Source organism: Phocoena phocoena, chromosome 1, assembly GCF_963924675.1.
Source record: "Phocoena phocoena chromosome 1, mPhoPho1.1, whole genome shotgun sequence".
NCBI lineage: Eukaryota > Metazoa > Chordata > Mammalia > Artiodactyla > Phocoenidae > Phocoena > Phocoena phocoena.
This window is the reverse complement of record NC_089219.1, coordinates 152,136,544-152,158,507: the sequence shown is the minus strand read 5'-3', so window position 1 is coordinate 152,158,507 and position 21,964 is coordinate 152,136,544. Positions and strand designations below refer to the sequence as shown.

At 51.4% G+C, this 21,964-nt stretch overlaps 1 protein-coding gene across 1 annotated transcript in view; it reads left to right on the top strand.

The window, feature by feature from the left end:
* The first annotated feature begins 210 nt into the window (after positions 1-210).
* The window catches only part of TMCC2 (transmembrane and coiled-coil domain family 2), a 35,269-nt gene continuing 13,515 nt past the window's right edge, over positions 211-21,964 (top strand). Inside the window, exons 1-2 of the mRNA XM_065879520.1 lie at positions 211-417; positions 12,152-12,682. Coding sequence (XP_065735592.1) covers positions 211-417; positions 12,152-12,682 — 738 coding nt within the window. The remainder of the gene's footprint in view (positions 418-12,151; positions 12,683-21,964) is intronic.

Below are 21,964 nucleotides of genomic sequence, written 5' to 3'. Positions count from 1 at the left end.
CAAGCTGTAACCAAGGCTCCCCTCCTCTCCCCTCTCTCACCCTCCTTTAAAAAGGTTTATTTTTTTAATTCAAGAAATTGTGATCCGCCGACTCCCCTCCTCGTTAATAATTTAGACCCCGAGCCTCGTTTCTGAGTGTAAGAGGGGGTGCGGTCTCCCCCAAGAAGGCGCGCTGGAAGGACAGATTCCCCTTGCCGACCCACATACACCATGAAGAGGTGCAAATCGGACGAGCTGCAGCAACAACAGGGTGAGGAGGATGGAGCTGGGCTGGAAGATGCAGCTTGCCACCTGCCGGGCGCGGACCTCCGGCCTGGGGAGGCCACGGGTGCTAACTCTGCTGGCGGGCCAACTTCGGATGCGGGCGCTGCCGCGGCGCCCAACCCGGGTCCCCGAAGCAAGCCTCCCGATTTAAAGGTGAGCGCAGACCCTCCCCTTACGAGTCCAGCCGGCGACTTAGCTTTCCCCGCCCCACGCAGAAGTGCTTTAACAGGATAAAAGTGATGGGGAAGCCAGGCAAAGGTCAGAGAGAATGAGCAGATGTTGGGCCAGACCCTGTGCTGGACGTCAGGTACCATTTGTGCCTCTTTCTTTCAGCTTATTTCGGGCCTCTGTGTTCCTCATTATTCAGCAGACATTCTAGTGACTTAGGCATCCGAGATTGTTTGAATAATGTGTGTGAAGTGCTGTTCGCAGACAAAGGGCTGGAGAAATCCAAGATGCTAACTAAAAAGTTGACATCACTTTCCCTCCTGTAAAATGGCAGGGGAAGACAATGACAGCGTGGGAGCCCAAGCAAAAGACCGTTAGTTTCTTTTGCTGAATTCGTTTCCTCCTTTGGGGACCTTCCTGGAGTGAAGCTCAGTTTGTCCATCTGTGAAAGGGGAGTGTGGGTTTCTTGCCGTTAGGTGGAGCCAGAGGTTAAGCTAGTGCTTGGAGATCCCTGCCCGCTTGCTAAACCAACCCCAGCGTGGAGAACTGACAGGTGGCCGCTTGGTGCTTAAGGCTGGTTTGGGGCCTCGGTTCAAGTTGCACACACGCAGAGCCGGCATTTAGAACCAGGATCCAAAAGAGGCGATTGCATGCAGCTGGGAGTCCTTTATTTTCCAGCCTGAGGTTGCCGAGACAATTATTGAGCTGTATTGGATGTCTCTATATTAATTAAAACAGCAGGTGTGATAAATAATGCACCTTTGCTGGAGCTGCCACAGGGACTGCAGGCTCAGGCTTCTCAAGCCAGCTCACCACAGTGGTGAGAGAGATGTCAGCCCAAGGAAGGAGCTTAGATGCATCGGAGATTGATGCCTGGGGTCATTTTCTCCAGAGAGGGTGCAAGGTCTTAGCTAGGGGAGCAAAAGGACTCCGTCCGTTATGTTAAATAAAGCCTGTATCCTATGGCAGCAGCCACTAAGGAGCTCACCAGAATAAACCAATGACATTCCTCGTTTGGCCTGAGCGGCACAGAGTCAGGAAGTTTAGAGCGCAGGTGAGTGTGCTCTTACCTGTGTGTTACCTGTCTGTGTTTCTTGGGGGGGGGTGAGAAGGTGACTGCTACCTCCATGTGTGTACTTTAAAAATTTGTGGTAGTTATTGGAATGTGACCTCTGGTTTTGCTGCTGTCCTTTTCAGAGTTTTGGGGCTAGCCTTATGTCTAAGATGAGCTCCACTGGGTAGGCTGTGCGCAGGAAGTCCTTGGTACCTGGCACACCTGCCACTTCTGAGCCCACCCTGTGTGGTCAGGAGGTGTGGTTCCTGTTTTAACTGAGATGGTGAAGGAAAAGAGCTGCTCTTAATGCTGATGTGGGGAGGGGGCCAGCCTTCTACTGCAGACTTCATCTTCATTCTGGGCCGATCCAGATGGGTCTGGCCAGCGAACCCTGATTCCTTGACCAGGTGGGATTCTCACGCTGAGTCCACGAGCAGCAACCTTGGAAACTCCCCGACTCTTCAGCTCAGGCAGCACTGGAAACGGCCAGCTCCATTCATTCCCCCAGCTGCCTTTGTGAGGGAAGGTGGACTGGTTGTGGTATGGGGCTGCAGTGTCTTTGTCTCTGTAGATAAAGCTGCTTAAAGAAGCTCGTTCATCTCCACCCTCTTATACTCCTTCTCTTTTTCTCTCTCTCTCTTTTTTTTTTTTTTTTTTTTGTGACACTCTCATTCTGGTTGGGGCAGACATAGCAACAACTCTACATTTGATGTTAAATGCTGACTTTCCCCAAACCAAAATTGAGATCAGGTGTGAGAAAAGATGTTGTCCTTCCAAGTTATCCTCCACCCCCACCAGAAAGCATATCACCGAGGTGACCACCACCGCCATGTGGACCCAGGCTGGCAGCCCAGAGAAAACCTAGCTGCTGCCTGCTCAGTGGGAGCACAGGGAGACAATCAGGGCCTTTTCCTGTTTATCTCTGTCTGCTTTATCACTTGTTTACAGCGTAGGGACTTCAGAACCAGGCATGAACTTGGGGGCTGTCGCAATTTGATTTGCTCTGTGATCTCAGGCACATCACTCAACTTTTCTGAGCCTTTTTCTGGGGGAAAGGGACCAGGAATGTTGAAGTGTGTCCAAACTTGTTTACCAGTGCTGGCACAGTTTTCCAATGATGGAAAAATTCCATCTTTGGCTCTAGCACTGGGTAGAAGCTAACTTGTTTTAGATTTGATGGTGGTACCAAAACGGGGTAAGTTTGATTTTTAACACACCCCCTGTCTCATACCTGTGTTTGGCCTGGAGCAACCAGCAGTTCTGGCTTGCTTTTGTTTTCATTTTAAACTTTGGAGATAGGAACTTTTGGTCCCTTAAGTCCCACTTCTGTTTTCTTGTGACAGCTCCAGGCATTGTGATGGATTAGGTGCAATGGAGGAAATCCTCTTGAGAAAAAAGGGGGAAAAAAAAAAAGGCTTTGTGTGAAGCACCTCCGAGGAAGTTGTGCAGAGGGAGAGGAGAGAATTTTGGTCTGAATGTGCCCTAGCTAGTGGCAGCCAGAGCTTTCAGGGACTCCCGTGGTCTCCCTCCATGGTCCTTCAGTGTTGTGGAGAACCTCACTGTAAATTTCTCCTATGGTGGCCCGGGATCCGTGATTATGGGGTGGGGGGGGACCAGTGAAAAGAAGGAAAAATAATTAAGCAGCAATCTTAAAGGAGCACTCATAAAACTGTAACTGTGTGCAGGTACTTTGGGGGCCTTCTCAGCTACTCCACACGTTTGATGTGACGTTCAGGGGTGATCTCAGCAGACGCTCCTGCAACAGAAGCCCAACAATTCAGAGTCACATCCCCTGCCCCCTGTGGCTTGGATTCCTGTTGAACCACTTGAGTTCATGTCTTGATTCATTTGTGATCATTATCCAGTCCTTTGCTGCTGCCAGGTTCCTTGTTAATTGGGAGGAGATGCTAGATTGCTGGTCACAGAGAGTGTCGGCTGACCAAAAGTACACCAAGATTTTCCGGCAAGTAAATGCAGTACCAGCGAGAGTGGGAGTGGGAGGGGCTCAGGGAAAAACTGCAGAAAGAGACACGAAGCACACGTTCCTGTTAAAAATACAGCATGTGGTAGATGTTGCTGAGGCCTGGGATGAGTGGCTAAGCACGAGAGTCAGCTGGCTCTGTCCTGATGCCTCTTAGAATCCCGAGGGCAGGGGAGGAAATCGCAGACCTCTCCACCTCTCCCCAGCCTTTCCTGAAAGGAAGGCTCTGGGTTTGCTGGCTGGAGGCCTTCCCCTAGACTTCCCCTGAGGTTCTCTTTCCCCTCACAAAAGCCCCTGCAAACAAATTCTCCAGGGATTTCTGAACCATACTAATAATTTTTCCTGGAAGAAGAAGGGGGTGCTCTGAGTTGCACCATTCCAGTCCTGGTTCGAAGTGCTTTTTGTTTTTAATTTTTATGTATGTATTTATTTATTTTTGGCTGCGCTGGGTCTTCGTTGCTGCGCGTGGGCTCTCTCTAGTTGTGGTGAGCGGGGGCTACTCTTCGTTGCGGTGCGCGGGCTTCTCATTGAGGTGGCTCCTCTTGTTGCAGAGCACGGGCTCTAGTCACGCGGGCTTCAGTAGTTGTGGCACACAGCCTCAGTAGTTGTGGCTCTGGGGCTCTAGAACGCAGGCTCAGTAGTTGTGGCGCACGGGCTTAGTTGCTCCACGGCATGTGGGATCTTCCCGGACCAGGGCTCGAACCTGTGTTACCTGCATTGGCAGGCGGATTCTTAACTACTGCACCACCAGGGAAGCCCCTTGAAGTGCTTTTGACTCAGGACCCATTTGGGTTCTTTCGTCCACACCATTCACTGGTCTTCCTGTCTGCTCAGAGTGAAGAGCGATTAGAAACCAAAGAGCTGAGGGAAAGTCGCAGCTGAATCCTGTATGATTCTCCTTGCTGGCTCGCAGCCTGTGCTGATCACAGATGCGTCACCTGCGCCTGATGCCCCTTGTTCGTTCAGCGGTCCAATAGAGAGCCTGCCGGCAAGGGGTTCATGGGTTATCAGATACTGATGCCTTCAGCGGGGAAGGCATGTTTCAAATTGTGAAACACGACATCCACGTAAAAGTGTCTGAAAACATATGTACCCCTTAAATAACAACAGCAAAACAGACACCCCGTCTACCTACCACCCAAATTAAGAGAGAGAACATTGACATTCCCAAGAAACCCCTGCTTATTTTTCTCTTCTTTTATTTATTTATTTTTAAGGCCCAGGGTTTTAGCAAAATTAATTGGCCTCAGTTTCTCCACTTTTTCAATGGAGAAGACAGGGGACTTCATGGGAATGTGGGCGGGATGGAGGGTTGTGTGTGCTCTGGGACCCTGGGGAAGGGTTCCGACGGTAGGGCAGGGCTCTATGTGGCCTTGCTGCGTCATGAGGCCCCCAGCTCTCCTTCAGAAGTGATATGTTCAGGTGTGAAGATTCCCACAGTCTCAGGTGGGAGCAGGACCCCTGGGAGAGGTTTCATCAGGGGAGGTAGGATTGCGGTAGACCTAAGCACAAGGAAATGGGAAATCAGTTCTTTGGCAGCAGGCGCTGCCTCTGCCTCCAGGCGAACAGGGTGAAGCACTTGCAGGGAAGTCATCCATTGAAGCACATGTAAGTTTGAGGGTGCTTCGAGCATCACTGATGGAATCAGAAACATACGGGGTTTATCAGAAGAGGTGCACTCAGAGCAAGTTTTAAAGGGTGGAGACGTTAATTACCAAAGAAGAGGAGGGCACTTTCTAAGTGGGGGAAGTGAAAGGGCAAGTGCCAGGTCCCTTGTAAGGTCAGTGCCCTTTTTTGACTGGACAGCAGTTCCCCAGCCCTGTAAATAGTCAGGGACAGTGGAGGGTGGTGAAGAATGCAGAGGGTGCCTGTTTTTGTCCCACCTGGACCTAATGTGAGGAGGGCAGAGGGTCCTAAGGCCTGGGGTTGTCCCTCTCCTACCCCCTCTGCCATCAGGAATTTTCAGAGCAGCACTGGATATGGGCTTGGGAGGAGGAATTGGTGGCTGATGGGAAAGCATGTGGTGAATGAAGCTGTCTGTTCTCCTGCCACATGTTGGGTTCTAGATGAATTCCCAGCTGCCCTTGTTCCAGTGGGAACTGTCGTGCAGGCTCGGCATTTACAGAAGGTGCTGCTTTTTGTGTATTTAATTGTCTTAACTGCCAATCCCATTAACAAGAATCTCTCCGTCAACAAGGAATTGAAACGTTTGATAGGACCTGAATTTGGGGTTGAAGTTTTAAAAAAGTGTGGGTGTCAGGAGCTGGGGGAAAAATCTCAGGTGGCTTCTCAGTGGTGGTCTTGAAGGCCAACTCAAAATTCATGCCTATTTACATCTCTCCTCTAAGAAAGACATCTCGCTTTGAAATGCTCATGGATGAGGAGGGTGCATTCTTAGAATGAGGCCGTTACTGGACAGGGTCCACCTTTATCAGCCAAACACTTAAGCCTCTCTGCATGTTGAAAAGTTAAAACAAAGCTGTTGAGGGATTGCAGTTATGTTTTGTGATTGTGTGAGAAAGACAATATTTGACTTTTCAAACCAAATGGCTAAAAGCTTCCTTATTCCAGCCAAGCTGGCTGAATGATGTCCACCTGGAAAACAAAGCTGGCTGTGAGAACATTAAGCCTTGACCTAAGCCACTTGTGAGGACAGTAAACACATTCAGGCTCCTGGGTCTGTGTTCTTTTTTTTTTTTTTTTTTTTTTGCGGTGCGCGGGCCTCTCACTGCTGTGGCCTCTCCCATTGCGGAGCACAGGCTCCGGACGCGCAGGCTCAGTGGCCATGGCTCACGGGCCCAGCCGCTCCGCGGCATGTGGGATCTTCCCGGACCGGGGCACGAACCCGCGTCCCCTGCATCGGCAGGCGGACTCTCAACCACTGCGCCATCAGGGAAGCCCTGTGTTCATCTTTTTCCAGGCAATTACTAAGATGATAGACTGAGACGAGGTTTTAACTGCAGCAGGAGGGATCTGGGTTAGACACAAAAAACTGTGTGAATGAGCATTTTAAATCTTTGGAAAAGATAGTTGTCTAAGGATTAAGTCGCCTTTTTAAGATGGTCTTGTAGATGCACACAGTTTCCACTCAGAAAATAATTAAGTAGCAACGGCCATGTTTGTGTTAAGGTCTCTCCCCCTACTATTGGGGCCACAAAGATAATAGATGTTATAGCTCCTGCCCTCCATTTGCTCATGGAGGAGTCCATCCAGAAGCAGGTGAAAAGTTGGATAACAGTTTGGCAGAGCCGTGTCACGAGGCAGGACATGATTAATTGCGAGATGAGTGGTGCAGATGAGGAGTTCAGAGCAGGAGTTCAGAGCAGGGTGGTGAGGTCGCTTTAGACCGGCATGGTCAGACAGGGCTGTATGGGGCGGGGGGCAGTGAACGGGGTGTAGGATAAGAGGCAGAGAGAGGGCACACCGCGAAGATAACTTTAATCAGAATCTTTTAGGACTTCCCTGGCGGTCCAGTGGTTAAGACTTCGCCTTCCAGTGAGGTGGGTGTGGGTTCAATTCCTGGTTGGGGAGCTAATATTCCCACATGCCTCGCGGCCAAAAAACCAAAACATAAAACGGAAGCAAGGGCTTCCCTGGTGGTGCAGTGGTTGAGAGTCCGCCTGCCGATGCAGGGGACAGGGGTTCGTGCCCCGGTCCGGGAAGATCCCACGTGTTGCGGAGCGGCTGGGCCCGTGAGCCATGGCCTCTGAGCCTGCGCGTCCGGAGCCTGTGCCCCGCAACGCGAGAGGCCACAGCAGTGAGAGGCCCGCGTACCGCAAAAAAAACCCCCAAAAAATGGAAGCAATACTGTAACAAATTCAATAAAGATTTAAAAAATGGTCCACATCAAAAAAAATCATTAAAAAAAAATCTTTTATGCTGATAAAAGTTGAGCCGATTCTGCCTTAAGATCCGCTGCATGAGGTCACCTTGCCTGACTTGCACTGGCTCAGGCAGAATTCTCTGAGCCTAAAGGAATGAGGAATTAAAATAAAATTGAGAATGGGGAAATCACTTGCCCCTGAGTTGAGATCTGTTTGTTTAATGTCAGCTGGGATGCTGGGGAAGAAAAAAATGCTTCCAAAAATCTTTCATCACTGTGTTTCTAAGAGAAACAGTTGCAGCCGCTCACTCTTCATCATTGTGGCCATCAGCGCCAAACCTGGGGTGGCAGTTCCTCTCCTGCTCCAACCCCAGGCTCCCCACCCAAGGCCTCCTAAGGGCAATTGAAGACTTCTGCAATCCACTTTGTATCTCCAGAGTAGGACTCTGTGGGTTTTTTACAGCGATTAGCTCTCTAATGCTGGCCCTGTTTCCATAGAGACCCTATAAATAGAGGAACGTTGGCGACCTAGGCTTGCTAAGGCTCACGGTAACCCAATCACCCCCTGAACCCTCCCAGCCGGACCTGTGGTGGGGCAGAGGGAGTTTCAAACCCAGGCAGGAGGAGGGGATGTGCAGTCAGCTCTGCGGTCAGCTGCCAGGTGGGATAATTAACTCTAGGTTAGTGTCACTTTTAAAGATCCTTTCAGCTCTAATGGGAGTTGTTAAGAACACAGGGAGTTGGAGGAATTAGAAACTGCTTTTGGCTATTTTAAACCAGATGGTGCCAAAGCCACTGCACCCCGAAGCATTTTACTTTTGACCTCATGCAGCTGTGTTTGCAGCTTTTGGAGCAGACTTCCCCTTTGGGGGACCCACACCCAGGGAGGAAAGGGGATGAAGCCTAACTGTTCAGAGACCACAGCCTTCTCAGGAAGGATCTTTCGGAAACCATCTAGTCTACCCTTTCTTCCTGAGACGATGATGGCACTCCAAGGAGATGGCGCCCTTTAAGATAGTTCAGGGAAAGACAGCAAACTTCTGTCATTTACCTCCCCAGGTAGAGGCACCTGGCCTCAAGATGCTCTCCATTCTGCCTTGCTTCTGGCCTCTGGGCAGTTCTGGGACAGCCCTTACTTGTTCTCATGGATCAGGAGAGCTGTTTGTGTCTCATCTCTAGCTCTGAAACCTCTCAGCTCTCTTTTCCTAATAAATACATGGCTTCATTTGGCCACCAAAATGGTTTCTGGCAGCTGGGGAAAAGCAATAGTCAATGTGGAGAAGCAAGTGACATTTAGTAGCTGGAACCTGTTAGTCAGAGCAGGTGGTGCTTTCTGCCGCGTTGGTGGCTGAGTTCCCTCAAGCTAGTCACCATGGTTTTCCTCATTTCCAAAACTTGTGGCTGGTTATGTGTATGTGCTGGTTTCTTTTTCTTTCTTTCTTTTTTTTTTTTTTGAACATTTACTCACCGTGTTATGTCAAAACTCCTTAACTCTCTCCTCCCTGACACCCACATGCAGAGACAGCCCAGCCCATGTCTTATAAGTGAGGAAAAACCCCTGCATTTGGTGCCATCTCTCTCCCCCCATTATTCTTTGTCTTCTTTTTTGTTCTTTTCCCTCATCTCTACCATAGACTTTAGCAGACTCCTCAGCGCTGCTGGGGCAAAGGTCCCAGGGTCACCCTGGCTTTCCTTTATCTGCAGAACAGATGGGAAGGTGGGAAAGGAAAACCCACACTGGTTACAGGTCTTGCCCCAGTCCTACAATGTGGCACGGGAAGATTCACCGCTGCAGTTCAGGGGGCGGAACCCCCCGTGGCCCAGGCATTTTTGTTTTGTTTTGATCCTGCCTGTGATACTGTTCTGGGACACATGTAAATACTGTATCTGCTTTAGTCTCGGAATCAGTGTGTGAGCCAGTGAAGGTAACTTAGACTAGAAGTTGGAGATTCTTCTGTGTGACTGGGATGAGCCCCTTAACTGTGCTGTGCTTCAAGTTTCTTCATCTGCAAAATGAAGACACTGATGCTCTGTGACATCCTGCCTCCTGGGGTTAGGCTAGTGTCAGGTTAGAGTGACAGCATACATTGGAAAGCACTTTGAAAAATGCCGTTGTATGATATTAAAAGTAATTTGACCAAGGATTTTAGAATTCAAAGCAGTATAGCAGACAGTGGTGGCTGCTGTCCCCAGCGCCTGCCCCCTTCTCCTGGGGCTCAGGGAGAGGAAATGCCTTGGGACTCTGGTGCCGTCTTTTGAAGGGAACCCTGTATCTGAGTGGATGTGGAAGAGGGGCCTCAGTGTTGGAGAAACTAGGCTAGGAGTGGTGGGGAGAGGAGAAAGAGGCTTGGAATAGAATGCTAGAAAGACAATTTGTAATATGGAATGTGACCATTTGGCAGAAGTTGCTGGGCAAATGCCAGAGCCAGCTGGCCCCATCTACAATGCCTGGAGGATGGTCTGCTATCAGCTTGGGCCTGACGAGGAGGAGGGTGTCCTGGCCTGTCCCTGGTCCAGAGGCTGCAGGATCCGGCCATTTCCAAGTCCGGCGGAGTGCACTCCTCAGTCCGGCCTGCCTTGGACGTGGTGGTTTTACCCTGAGCAGACTCGGCCTCAGGCTGGCCCCGAGGAGATGGTAGTTCCCATCGGGAGACCTGGCACTGTGAAACCTAGCATCTGCTGGGCTGCCCCGGGATTAAATTCTTGAGAAGGAGTAATGGTCACCTTAATTTCCTCACCTAAAAATGGAAAAGTTGCTGCTGTTGCCTTTATTAGTTTCTGGGAAAATCAAGTGAGAGAATGCAGGAGAAAGAGCATATTGAAAACTGTAAACCGTTAGTTCACGGTGAACTGTGATGATATAACTTATCTGGCCTGTAAAATGGGTTGTACAAGGGCCCCACCTACTTTGAGGATTGTGGGGCTACTCAGACGAGTTGAAAACTGAAAATCCTGCCCTTTGACGTAATCCGCGATGGTGTGCGTTGTTTTTGACATCAGATGGAAGCGCAGCTTACATCTTAACAGTAGTGTCTGCACAAACCGCGCTGAGGTGTAAAGTTAACAGTGAGAGTGGGGTCAGCTGACTCAGAAGATCTGAGGATGCTTTTCTCCTTGGTGTCTGCATGGTTCAAGTTTTCTGCTCTGTGAGTTTGTTTCTAGAAAAAAAAGAAAAGCCAGTACTTGTAATCCTTGGCAAGGTTTCGTAGATGACCGAGGCTGCCTCCTGAGGTGATGAGTTGTTTCTTACAGATGAAGACATTGAACCCCATGTGGCTGGGTTCTGAGTTTCCCTCTCAGGAGTTACAGAGTGGGCGTTCTCACGTGGTCCTCAAAGTCCCACCCCTCCGCCTGTTGGCTCTGAGGCTTTCTGCCGAGGGTTCGGCTCCACCACATGAGCCGACCCCCTGACAGAAGCAGCTGTCTGGAGTTATCCCACACGTTGCCTCGCCCTGGCCGGGTGGTTGGGCCACCTCTCACTGAGCAGTGCTACCTGGGGAGCAGGTGGAACATCTCAGCGGCAGAGCTAAGAGGGCAGGCTGGGGCCAGTGCAGCACTGGGCTCCAGAGCCCCTTTGGTTTGTTCCAGTCTGAGTGGAAAGACACTGAGACTGTATTCTGATTGTATTCTAAAGAAGTGGTCACGTTACCAACCGCACTACAAGGTATGCCCATTGAGGTAGTTTATTTACTTTTTTAACATTTACCAGTTTATTATACAGGATACAGATGAACAGCCAGATGAAGAGGCACATACGGTGAGGTTTGGAAGGTCTTGAGTACAGGAGTATCTCGGGCCCTTGGACTGGGTTGTGTCACCCTCCTGGCATGTGGAAGTATTCACCAACTCAGAAGCTTCAGTAAAATTTATTTTACTGCTATGTCAGGAATGAGATTGGCTATAAATAAGAGGAAATTATTCTAGAGTTGTACAGATAAAGATAGACTTGTTTATTTCATGAACCAAGAATCCCAGCGTAGTCATTCACAGCTGGGTTGGTGATTCCATAAGGCCTTCAAATTCCCAGGCCTGTTGTTGGGGGCTTTACCATCTGTGTGTAGGTCTTCATCGTCGTGCCAGTTACTTGCAGTTGCAAGACGGCTGCTGCATCTCCGGGCATTACCTCCACGTTCCAGATGGGAAAAGTAAAAAGGGCTAGTACCTTTATTAGGTAAGCAAAAGTTTCCCCAGAAACGCTCACCTTGCTTTTCATTGGCCCGAACTATGTCACGTGTCTACTCCTAGCTGCAAGGGGGTCTGATGAAGCAAGAATTTTTAGCATGGCACAATAAGGCCATGCAATTTGGAAAGAAAGAAAGGAGAATAGTTATTGGTAGGTCATTAGCAATATCTGCTACGATTGTATAACCTGATTGTATGACCCTGATTTTCCCAGGGAGCGTTGCAGTGAGGCGTCTTTGGAAATGGATGCTTGGTGGGCCAAAAGAGCATCTGGAGGAAGGACCTAATTGGAAGGAGAAAGGGACTAGGGGATGGAGGGAGAATCGGTCCAGAGGGATAAACCTCATGAACCAAGTGCTGCCCGCATGTGCCACTGAGCCCCAGACTATAGCCACAAGGATAGCATGACCAGTAATCCTGAACCGTGTGTGGATTTGGAATATCCTGTGGGAAGCCATACAGGTACATTTCTTTGTGAATGAGAGGAATTGGTCTGGGTTGCCACCTTTCTGCAAGGTGACCTTTAAGGCATGACAGGACATTCACGGGGATCTTCCAGATTCAGATGGCTGTAGGAGCTACACTCTTATCCCAGGAAGGGACCCCTCACCTCTGCCCGCAACCGACTAGGCATTCGAGAGCTTTCCGCTCACCAGATTCTTCATGTTTCCTCCTTAAGAAAATCCAGCAGCTCTCAGAGGGCTCCATGTTTGGCCACGGCTTCAAGCACCTGTTCCACGGCCGCCGCCGGTCACGGGAGAGGGAGCACCCGACGTCTCAGGATTCCCAGCAGCAGCATCAGCAGGGCATGTCCGACCATGACTCCCCGGACGAGAAGGAGCGCTCCCCGGAGATGCACCGCGTCTCCTACGCCATGTCCCTGCACGACCTGCCTGCCAGGCCCACTGCCTTCAACCGCGTGCTGCAGCAGATCCGCTCCCGGCCCTCCATCAAGCGGGGTGCTAGCCTGCATAGCAGCAGTGGGGGTGGCGGCAGCGGGGGCAGTAGCCGGCGCACCAAGAGCAGCTCCCTGGAGCCTCAGCGTGGCAGCCCCCACCTGCTGCGCAAGGCGCCCCAGGACAGCAGCCTGGCCGCCATCCTGCACCAGCACCAGTGCCGCCCCCGGTCTTCTTCCACCACTGACACGTCCCTGCTGCTGGCTGACGGTGGCAACCTCTTGGCCGAGGAGGCCGAGGGTCTCAGCGACAAGGTGAGGCGGGGCAAGAGGAGGGCCTTCCGGGTCGGGGCTACTCAGAGGCAGGAGCCACCTGCGCAGGGGCCTCTGGCCTTGAGGACCTGAGCTGGGGCCTGGCCTGGTAGGTGTGGACACGCTGCCATCTGCAGAGCTGTGTGTCTCGTTGAAGGAGCCAGAGGTAGGACAAGCCAAAAGCAAGAGATGATCCCCAAAAGGCTGATTTTTGTTTGTTTGGGGATTTGTTTTTGAAAATTATCTTTTCCTCAGGCTGATAGTAATTTTGGTTTGTTTTCCTTAAACATGCTCTCAAGAGGTGATACGTGCAGTGGTTGAGAGCACAGTCTAGCATCAACCCTGGTTCTGCCACTTACTGCCTGAGTCACTTAATTTTTTTGTACTTCAGTTTTCCCAGTTGGCGATGGGGATAATAATAGTAGAACTGCTCTAGGATTAAATGGGTTCATATACGTCAAATACTTGGAATGGAGCCTGGTGCGGTATGGTTTTTAATATTGTTACCAACCAAAGAAGATAGAGGAGGAATCCACGAAGGGCTGTTTGGTAAGGAGAAAATCTAGTTTGGTACTTTCTGAATCTCTATATTCATTCTTTTATTCATATAATAAGTATTGATATTTCTTGCCTACTTGTTATGTGCTATAAGAACGAATAAGCCGGAGGTACTGTTCTCACTGAAAAGAGGGGAGACAGACTGGTGAATGGACAAGATAGGGTGATGAGGCTGTGTTGAGGATATGGGAGCTTGTTGGAAAAGACCTTCTAGAGGAAGCCATCGAGCTGAATCTTGAAGAAGGAGTATAATTTAGCCAGAGAATTGGGAGGAAGGGTGGGGGGAGGAACCGTATAGTGTGTACAAAGGCGAGCGAGCTGATGCCAGGGACTACCCGGGGTTCATTGTCGTTGGAGCGTCCAGCGCTTTTGGGGGCTGACAGGTAGGTAGAGGTTAGATCACAAAAGGCCTTGCCATGTTGAGTCTGAGGTAGTGTGAAGTTATCAAAGGGTGTTAGGCAGGAAAATGGCAGGAGGAGGTCCCTTTGGGTCTTAGTGTAGACAGTAGATTAGGAAGGGGGACAGGAATGGAGTCAAATAAACCGTTATTGGAGCTATTGCCGGAGTCTAGGCTTCAGCAGTGAGGATGGAAAGTCAGAGATAAATTCAGAAGACCTTTGGCAGTTCTCATCGATAGTATAGGCGAGAAAGTGGACATGGAAGACGAAGGAAGAGTAGAGGAGGACTCTAGTTTCCTGGCTTAGCAACTTTAGGAATGGGACATTCTTTAGTTGAGGAAACACAGAGGGAGCGTGTTTTGGGAGCCAAGTGATGCATTCACTTTTGGACATGTTGAGTTGTGGGTGCCTTTGAGAGCTGTCCATCTAAAGAGCACCAACTGGCAGTGCCTTGGGGGAGAGGTCTGGGCTGGGGCGAGCACTCTGGGAGCCAGTACTGAGCTTGAAATCCTGGGTGCGGATGAGACGGTTGAAGGGCATGTGTCGAGGGGGCTGAGACCAAGGACAGAGACGACGTATAAGGGGCAGAGCAGCCAGGTCTGCAAGAGTGAACCTGGAGAGAAATGATGCCGAAGTATAAGGAGAAAGGAGTTTCAAGAGGGAGGAAGTAAGTATTCAACAGAGTGAAATGCAGCAGGAGTGACAGGTCAGATCTGGATTTGGAAATGTACGTAGATAGTATCAAGCAGTGGGGGTCATTGATAACTGTGGCAAGTAACCAGTTTTAGTAGATTGAGGAGATGGTGGAAGTGGAGGGTCAGCTCTTCCGGGAAGGAGAAAGGAGGCCAATATTCGTTGAGGCAGGCTGGTTTTTGTTAGTTTTTAAAAGATGCGCAGGGAGGGCTACAGATCACTAGGAGGCCAGGAAAAGGGCTTTTGACTTTTTTCTCTAGTGAGATGAGAAGTCATTAGGTTTTGTACAGATGAGTGACACCCTTGAAGAAGACCGCTCGGGCTGCTGTGCGGAGACTAGGCTATGAGTCACAGTGTGAGCAGGGAGTCTGGCTAGAAGCTGTTGGAAGCCTCCAGGGGTGAGGTGGCAGGGGCTTGCTGCAGGGTGAGAGTGGGGGAAGTGGCTGGATTCTGGATTTGCTTCAGAGATCAAGCTACAAAGGTTCCTGATGGATGTGGGGCACAACAGAAGGGGAGCAGGCAGCGATGGCTTACAGGTTTTTGGCCTGTCAGCTGGAAAAAAGAAATTGCCATTAACTGAGTTGGGGAAGACAGCACATGGACCAGATATCTGGAGGGGCTGTGGGGCAGCAATAAGAGCTAGTCTTTGGACATGTTACGTTTGAGATGGTTGTTGAACATCCACACGGAGAGGCCAAATAAGCAGTCAGATGTTGGAGTCTGGAGTCTTGGGAAGAAACCCAGGCTGGAGGCAGACACTTGGGGGTTGTCAGCATATAGAGAGTATTTAAAACGATGGCACTGGACCATCTGCAAGCTTAGTTTCAACTGCAGAGAAGTCTGTGCTAAGAGTGAGATCTGGATGTGTCGGCTAAAAGGGAAACGTGGCCTTGTGGAGGGAAGGGAGACCCAGAGGGACCCACAGGGTGAGCCAGTTGTTCAGCCCTTAATGAGCAAGTTGTTTTTTTTTTTTTTGGCCACATAGCCTGGCTTGTGGGGTGTTAGTTCCCCGACCAGGGATTGAATCCGGGCCACGGCAGTGAAAGGTGCCGAGCCCTAACCACTGGACTGCAGGGAATTCTCAGTGAGCAAGTACTTTGTTTGCAGCAGCTGCCAAGCCCGCCTCTCACTGCTGAGTCAGCGGATACATTTTAAAAGTCAAATTAGTACAGTCCTGTCAAGCCAGGGTCTCTGGTCCTAGAGCTGTTTAGCCAGGGGGGAGAATGGGAACCTTGTAGTCTTGAGGCTGTGCGAGCGGGTGCGCGGTGGGCACTTTCGGAGGCTGGTGAGGGGATGTTGATGTCCGCTGACTGGGAATGCAGGGGGGAGGGGGTGGGGAGCCCATCCGCTGGGGAGCTTCTCTGCAGGCTCCTGTTTGGTCTTTACACCGCCCCCACCGTATCCAGGAGGTGACAGTGGCAGGGTTCTGTTCTTGTTGCTGGTGGAAGACAGGCCAGGAGACTCTTGGGTGAGCACGCTGGGGGAAGGGTCCCTGGGTTCAGGCTGGGAATGGGGAAAATGGTTATTCCTATGACTGTTTTATATCCTTATTTAGAAATTTCAACTTTCCGAAGCTTTGTCATACATATACTCCCCGGTTATTCCTAATAACATCCGTGTGAAGTTGTCAGAGCACGTACTGTTATCTCCATGTTACACATGAGCAGACTGAGGCCTATAGGAATCAGGAAGCCGCTTGCTTAAGGGCACCCAGCCAGTTCATGGCAGAGAGGAGACTAGACCCCATGTTTCTAGCATGTCCACAAGGCCAGACTGAGATCTGAAGTCACTAAAACCACCAGGGACCATTTTATGCAATTTCCATCATGAGCGGGTTGCCTCAGCCCAAGGACGGTGGTTTTATCTCTTGGTTGCAATTTCCCCTTGGGTTATACATCCTTTCTGATCTGGCGCTGTCCCCCCAGGGATGGCCGTGGCCCTGGGGGATGCTGAGAAGAGGGGGTGCCTCCATGTCCTGAGGAAGGGGGTCTTCCAGCCATCAGTAAACCCTGCATGGTCAGCTGACTCCCCCAAACCCAGAGGCCGTTGGCTGGTGTGATAAGCTGGTTCCACCCTGGTCTCTGGGCATGAATAGAAGGGATTCTTCTCTCTCTAGTAAACACAGCCCCACATGCTCTCTGCAAGCTCCCTGGTGATTACTAACATCTATTTTTAATTCATAAGCCTCCCCCACTACCCACACCCCTTGCCATTGTTTAGAGCTTAGCAGCTGACTTTCAGACCAGAGCCGGCCCTATCAGGGGTTGAATTACTGAAACACCCGGGAGGCAGCTAAAGTTCCTTAGCTGTCCGGTGAGGCTCACCCCGGGCCCCTCCCTAAGAAAGTAGGGGGCGGGGGCCTGGAGCCCCACGGGGAGCAGGGGTGCAGTAGAGGCACAGAGAAGCGCTCAGAGTCCCAGGAAGCGGCTCGGTCTTAGGGCTGTTTTTCGCCTGTCATTTGTTCCCTCCGGATCTACTTGGTTGTCTTCAAGGTTGTGTCTTAAATGATTCCCCTTTCAAAACAAAAACAGATTGTCATCTCAACCTTGCCATTCTGCTTTCTACTGTTTGTGTGACACTGAGCAAGGTAACCACTCTCTGTCTTATATCTATAAAGTGGAAAAATTAAGTCATCATTACTGGTGCCCTGGGGCATCGGCAGGTAAATAGAGAATGCAGGTGACATCTGGGTTCCCCATCTGTGTGTGGCCTTAACCTCTGGAAATCTGGGCCCTGGAGTTTTCAGCAGGGACCACTGGTTATATGTGCAGTGGCAGAGGAATTGGACCTCCTGGTTCCTCAGCAGATGAGTCTCACCCCCCTTCCCGGTCTCTCTTTTACTGAGCAGCAGTTCCTAGAAGACGTAGTGTACGCTCAGGAAAATCTAGCAACTCTTCTGTCCTGCCTTGATAACCTGCTCCCAGACTTTCAGAGAGTGGATTCGCCCCTGCAGGGGTCAGAGGCTTGTTTTCCCTTTCTCCCACGTTTGGCTTGGTCATTGATTCGCTCTCGGCCTTGTTCAAAAGCTCTCTGCAGCTGTCGCCGCATTCAGAAGGCTTGCGCAAGGTGCTCCAGCCGGAGGGTCTTGGGAGAGGAAGAGTGCAGGAGTGCTGAGTTCACAGCCAGCTCTACCAGCCTGGCCCCTGACCTTGCCCTGGTCATCCTTCCCCGTCTGTGCAGTGTGGCTGGTCCCCAGAGGATGAGGAGCAGCGTGGGTTGCGGTGGTGGGAGCCTGAAGCTCACAGAGGATGTCCAGAGCCTCAGGAGACCAGCACGGAGTGCTCAGTGGCAGGAGGACTTTACCGACAGGCCAGCCTGCTGCCCCCTGGCTTCGAGGGTAGGCAGGGCCGGAGAGAGGACCAGGTGCTGAGGGGTGAGGGGGAGAGTGTGGAGGTGATGCCACGATGGTCGCTTCCCCGTGGCCTCATGGAGGTGTTATCTCCAGGCCCCAGACGGGGAGACCAGGGACGTTCCGCTCATCACGTAAACCAGAGCAGACTCTGGACAGCCTGTCCTGTACACTCCCCCGCCGGATTTCTCCAACAACAAGATTTCTCCTCTGCCCTAATAAATAAGGGGCATAAATAAGCACCCCTGTTTACTCTGAGGAATGGCAGGTGAGGGGCTGCCCTTAGCCCTAGGCTCTTGCCAAGAAGACAGATGCTGGCAGGTGCCGAGGAGCCTGGTTTTTTTTAATGTCTGGAAGCCTACCGGTTCAGAGGTGGGTGGGGCCAGCTCTGCTGAGAGAGGTTTCCAAACAGGTTCTCTCGGCAGCTGGGGGAGGCTGGACCGTCCATCTGTGAGGCCTCCTGATGTGTCTGAGCTTGTTGCCCAGGTTCCGTGGGAGGCCGACGGGGCCCTGTCCGGCTGGCCCATCGGCCTGTCCACACAAACGCATCCACCTTTAGAGCTGCGTTACACTCTTTCCGTTCAGTCGCTCGTGTACATGCGCCGGTCTGTGCCAGCCTGGACTCACACCCAGTGGCTGGGGAGGACAGCTGCCTTCTCTGTTCCCCTCTTCCACCCTCTCTCATCCCCTCTTCCCTTCTCTCTTCCTCTGTGTGGAAAGGCTCCTTAGGCAGAGGGGCAGCCAGCCCAGCGGCCTCAGGAGGGCCTCCCAAGGCAGTGCCCACGCTGCCAGCCGCCCACCAGGCCAAGGCAGGGCAGCTCTGTGCTTCGCCATGAGCTGCTGCTCCCTGTCTCAGTGATTAAAAGCCCCTGTTGCCCAGTATATCTGAGGTACCTGGTGAGTTAAGTTCTTCCTTTAGTCCGATTTGAGTTCCTCATGTTCAGGTGAAGCCACCTTGCTTTTTAGGGGTCCTGTCCAATCAGGAGAGGGGCCGAAGAAATGACTCTGCCCCTTACCTAAAGCTCTGACACCAGAGATCATGAACAGCGGAGCCTCTTGACTTTAGAGCAGGGTTTTGGACTCAGTTGCCCCAGCAGGCAGCTGGCCTCTGGAACTAGCCTTTATTTGTCTTTTCCCTACTGACATCCATGACTTTCTTTCTAGATAGAAAGTACCCAGTGCTCTCCGGATTAGCTCTGGCTTCTGGGAGTACAAAATTCCCCTAGGTACAGGGGGTGAAGTTAGATACCGTCCAAGTTACCTATCAAGACCTGATGTCATGCCTTCTCTACCCACCTGACTCTAAGCACAACCCCGGGGGTGGGGGGTGTGTGTGAAATATTACCAGCCCAGACACGGGTGGGAGACACCAGTCAGGCCCCCAGCCTTCCCGCCAGGAGCCTCAGCCCCCTCAGACACGCCCCGGTGGAAGGTGTGCTCGAGGTTTGGGTGATAACAGAGCTGATAAAAGCAGCAAGACGAGCTGTCTGTCATCCGTTCCAGATGACAAGGAGCCAGCGCTGGTGATGTGGGCATGGGTCCTGGCAGCTAGCACAGGTCTCCCCAGCCACCGGGCACATTCCTCTCTGGATTCACCACATCCCTGAGATGTGAAACGTGACCCTGGTCTCTTCTGGTGCCAGATGAGGCAATGGAAATACAGTATCACTTACCTGATCCCTGCTCTGCTTCTTTCTTTTCACAGGCACAGTTTGGGCTTTCTCTATGCGCCACAGGGCAGAGGACTCTGAAACAGGAGCAGTGATGAGTGCACACACCCCATTGCATTCCTTCTAGGCTCCTAGGGAACCGAGGGCTCCCCTGAACTGCAGTGAGGACTGGAGGCAGTGAGCAAAGTTCCTGGGAACAGAAGCCTTCTCTGACCTCCCTTCTCTCTCCAGTGGCAGGCGCTGGGGTGTTGCAGGCAGCTTGTCTGACTGTTCTTTGCCTCCAGCCCTCCCGCCGCCCCAGCTCCTGCGCCCACATCCTCTGCATCCTGAGTCCGATGCCCCTGATTCTTTTGTCCCTTCGACCTTCCTCCAAGTCTGGATTTGGGGAGTGTGCTCACTTCAGGTACCCCACCACCGGGACCCCAGAGCTGGGCCAGTATCCATAGCTAGTGAATAATTCAGCATGATCCGCAGAAGCTAAATCAGATCCTAAGTGATACTGTGACCAGGAGGCCTCCTTTGGGTGGCCGGAAAGGCGAACCCTGCCCTGGAAAGAAAAGTGCTCTGTAATATTAACTTCATTATATAAGGTTTCTTTGCTGCCTGAGAAGGCAGCTTCAGACCCAAATATTATCTGGGTGCCATGCCTGTCTACTGGCTCCTCAAGGGTTCAGGGCATTGTGGACACCCCCAGGCCATGCCAACCATGGCCTTTGACGTGTCCCTTTGAGCCCATTGGGCAGCATGCTGCAGTTTGCAGACCGCTTTGCTTTCACATACATTTCTCGTTGAATCACGTCAGCTCATGGTAAGCTCTGAGCCCTTGAGTCAGCAGGATGCCCTAAGGGTTCTATGTTTCAGTCCTCTGCTTTTAGAAGGGAGTCATTCTACATTATTCTTGGCAGATAGGGTGGGGTGGAGGGCGCTTTGCTTCCTAAAAACTGCCCAAAAAGGAGACACTGCTTCCTCTCTGGGTCACTTTCTCCCAGGCCTGTTCCCAATGTCGCCTCCCCCAGGGAAATAGAGTGGCTATAGAAGGCATGGAAATTGTCCCTCTTTCCTACCCAGCTGGCACCAGATTTGATTTTCCTAAAAGGGACCTAGGTGTGGTCCTCTCCACTGCCCGGCGTCTGGCTCACCACCATGAACTCTGTAACAGGAGTGTCCGTGGCATTAGACAGGCCGAGGACCCATGGGCGAAAGAGATGGCCTCCTCCCTCCCCGGAAGCAGCTGCAAGGTGGTGTGGTGTGTGCACGCCCCGCAGCGCTCTCTACTCTGGCCTTTCCTGTCTGCTCTTCCAGCTCATGTGGCTGAGCCTCTCCACATGCTCCTAGGAAATGCGCCCACCTTAGTTGCTCTAGTTCACCCTGAAGAAGATGGCCCTTCCTCCTGTGTGTCCCCAGAGGGAAGCCGGGCTCTTTGGTGACATGAGTTTCTAAGAAAATGCACCAACTGGCTGGCTCTAAGAGTGAGTGTTAGGGGAGGGACCTCTGAGTACTGACCAGTTCCCAAACCCCCATTTCCAAGAGGTGAGCGTTGGGGCAGCTGCCAGCCTTTCATGGAGGAATGCTAACCGGGAGATTTTCACAGCACATTTGGAGCCTGAAATTTTTTGAAGACATCACCTTGTATTTGAAGCTACTAAATTTAGCTGCTCTTCAGCATTAGTCTTTGCTCCTGAAGCCTATGACTTCTCAGGTTTCCCACCCTTCAGAATGAGTGTGTGTGTGTGTGAGTGTGTGTGTGTGTGTGCTTCCCCCCACCCAGGAGAAAGAAAAATAAGATTTTTTTAAAGAATGTGTGTTGTGGGGGGTGGGTGTGGGGACCTGAAGAGTAATAACAATGGCAAAGGAAGAGACAAGAAAAAACTTAATATTTAAGAGTATTAAAGAAAGAAGGGGCACTGCATGAGAACGAGGGGAAGAGGAAGAAAAAACTAAATTAAGGGGAACCCGGGGAAAGAGAGGGCTGAAACCTGCTGGGCATGCAGAGGAGAGCCTGGCGTTCAGGACCTGGGCTTCCTTCAGGGTCCAGGCTTCCTTCCGGGGTCCCCTTCCAGGATGACGGGAGCCCATCTGTCGCCCTGGACTCAGGGTAACTTGCGAGAGCGGAAAGAGGGTGGCCGGAGACGCCTGCCTCGGCTCAGCTGCCTGAGCCTGCGAAGGGCCAGCAACTGCCCTGTCCCCCTGCTCAGATGGAGCCTGTCTCTGCCAGGCCAAAGAGGAGGTGGCAGGGCAGCCAGGACTTGCCAGGAAGCACACTTGGTGGCAGTTACCCAGCAGCACTTCTCTTTGCACAAGGCCAGTTGCTTGGTGGCTAATGTCTTTCCATAGCCTGTCGCTTTAGTGCAGCTGCAAGTCTTCCTGTGTCCGCCTGCCACTCTCAACTTTGCTCCATATGTAGCTACTTTTTGGCTTTTTCTGTCCCAGGCGGAGTCTTCCAGGCACCTCCTAGAATAACTGTGGTCTGTGTGTGTGTACGTGTGTGTGCATGTGTGTGTGTGTGTACATACGCATGTGAAGGAGCCTCAGGACTAGTCATTTCTTTCTTTTTTTTTAACATCCTTATTGGAGTATAATTGCTCTACAATGATGTGTTAGTTTCTACTTTATAACA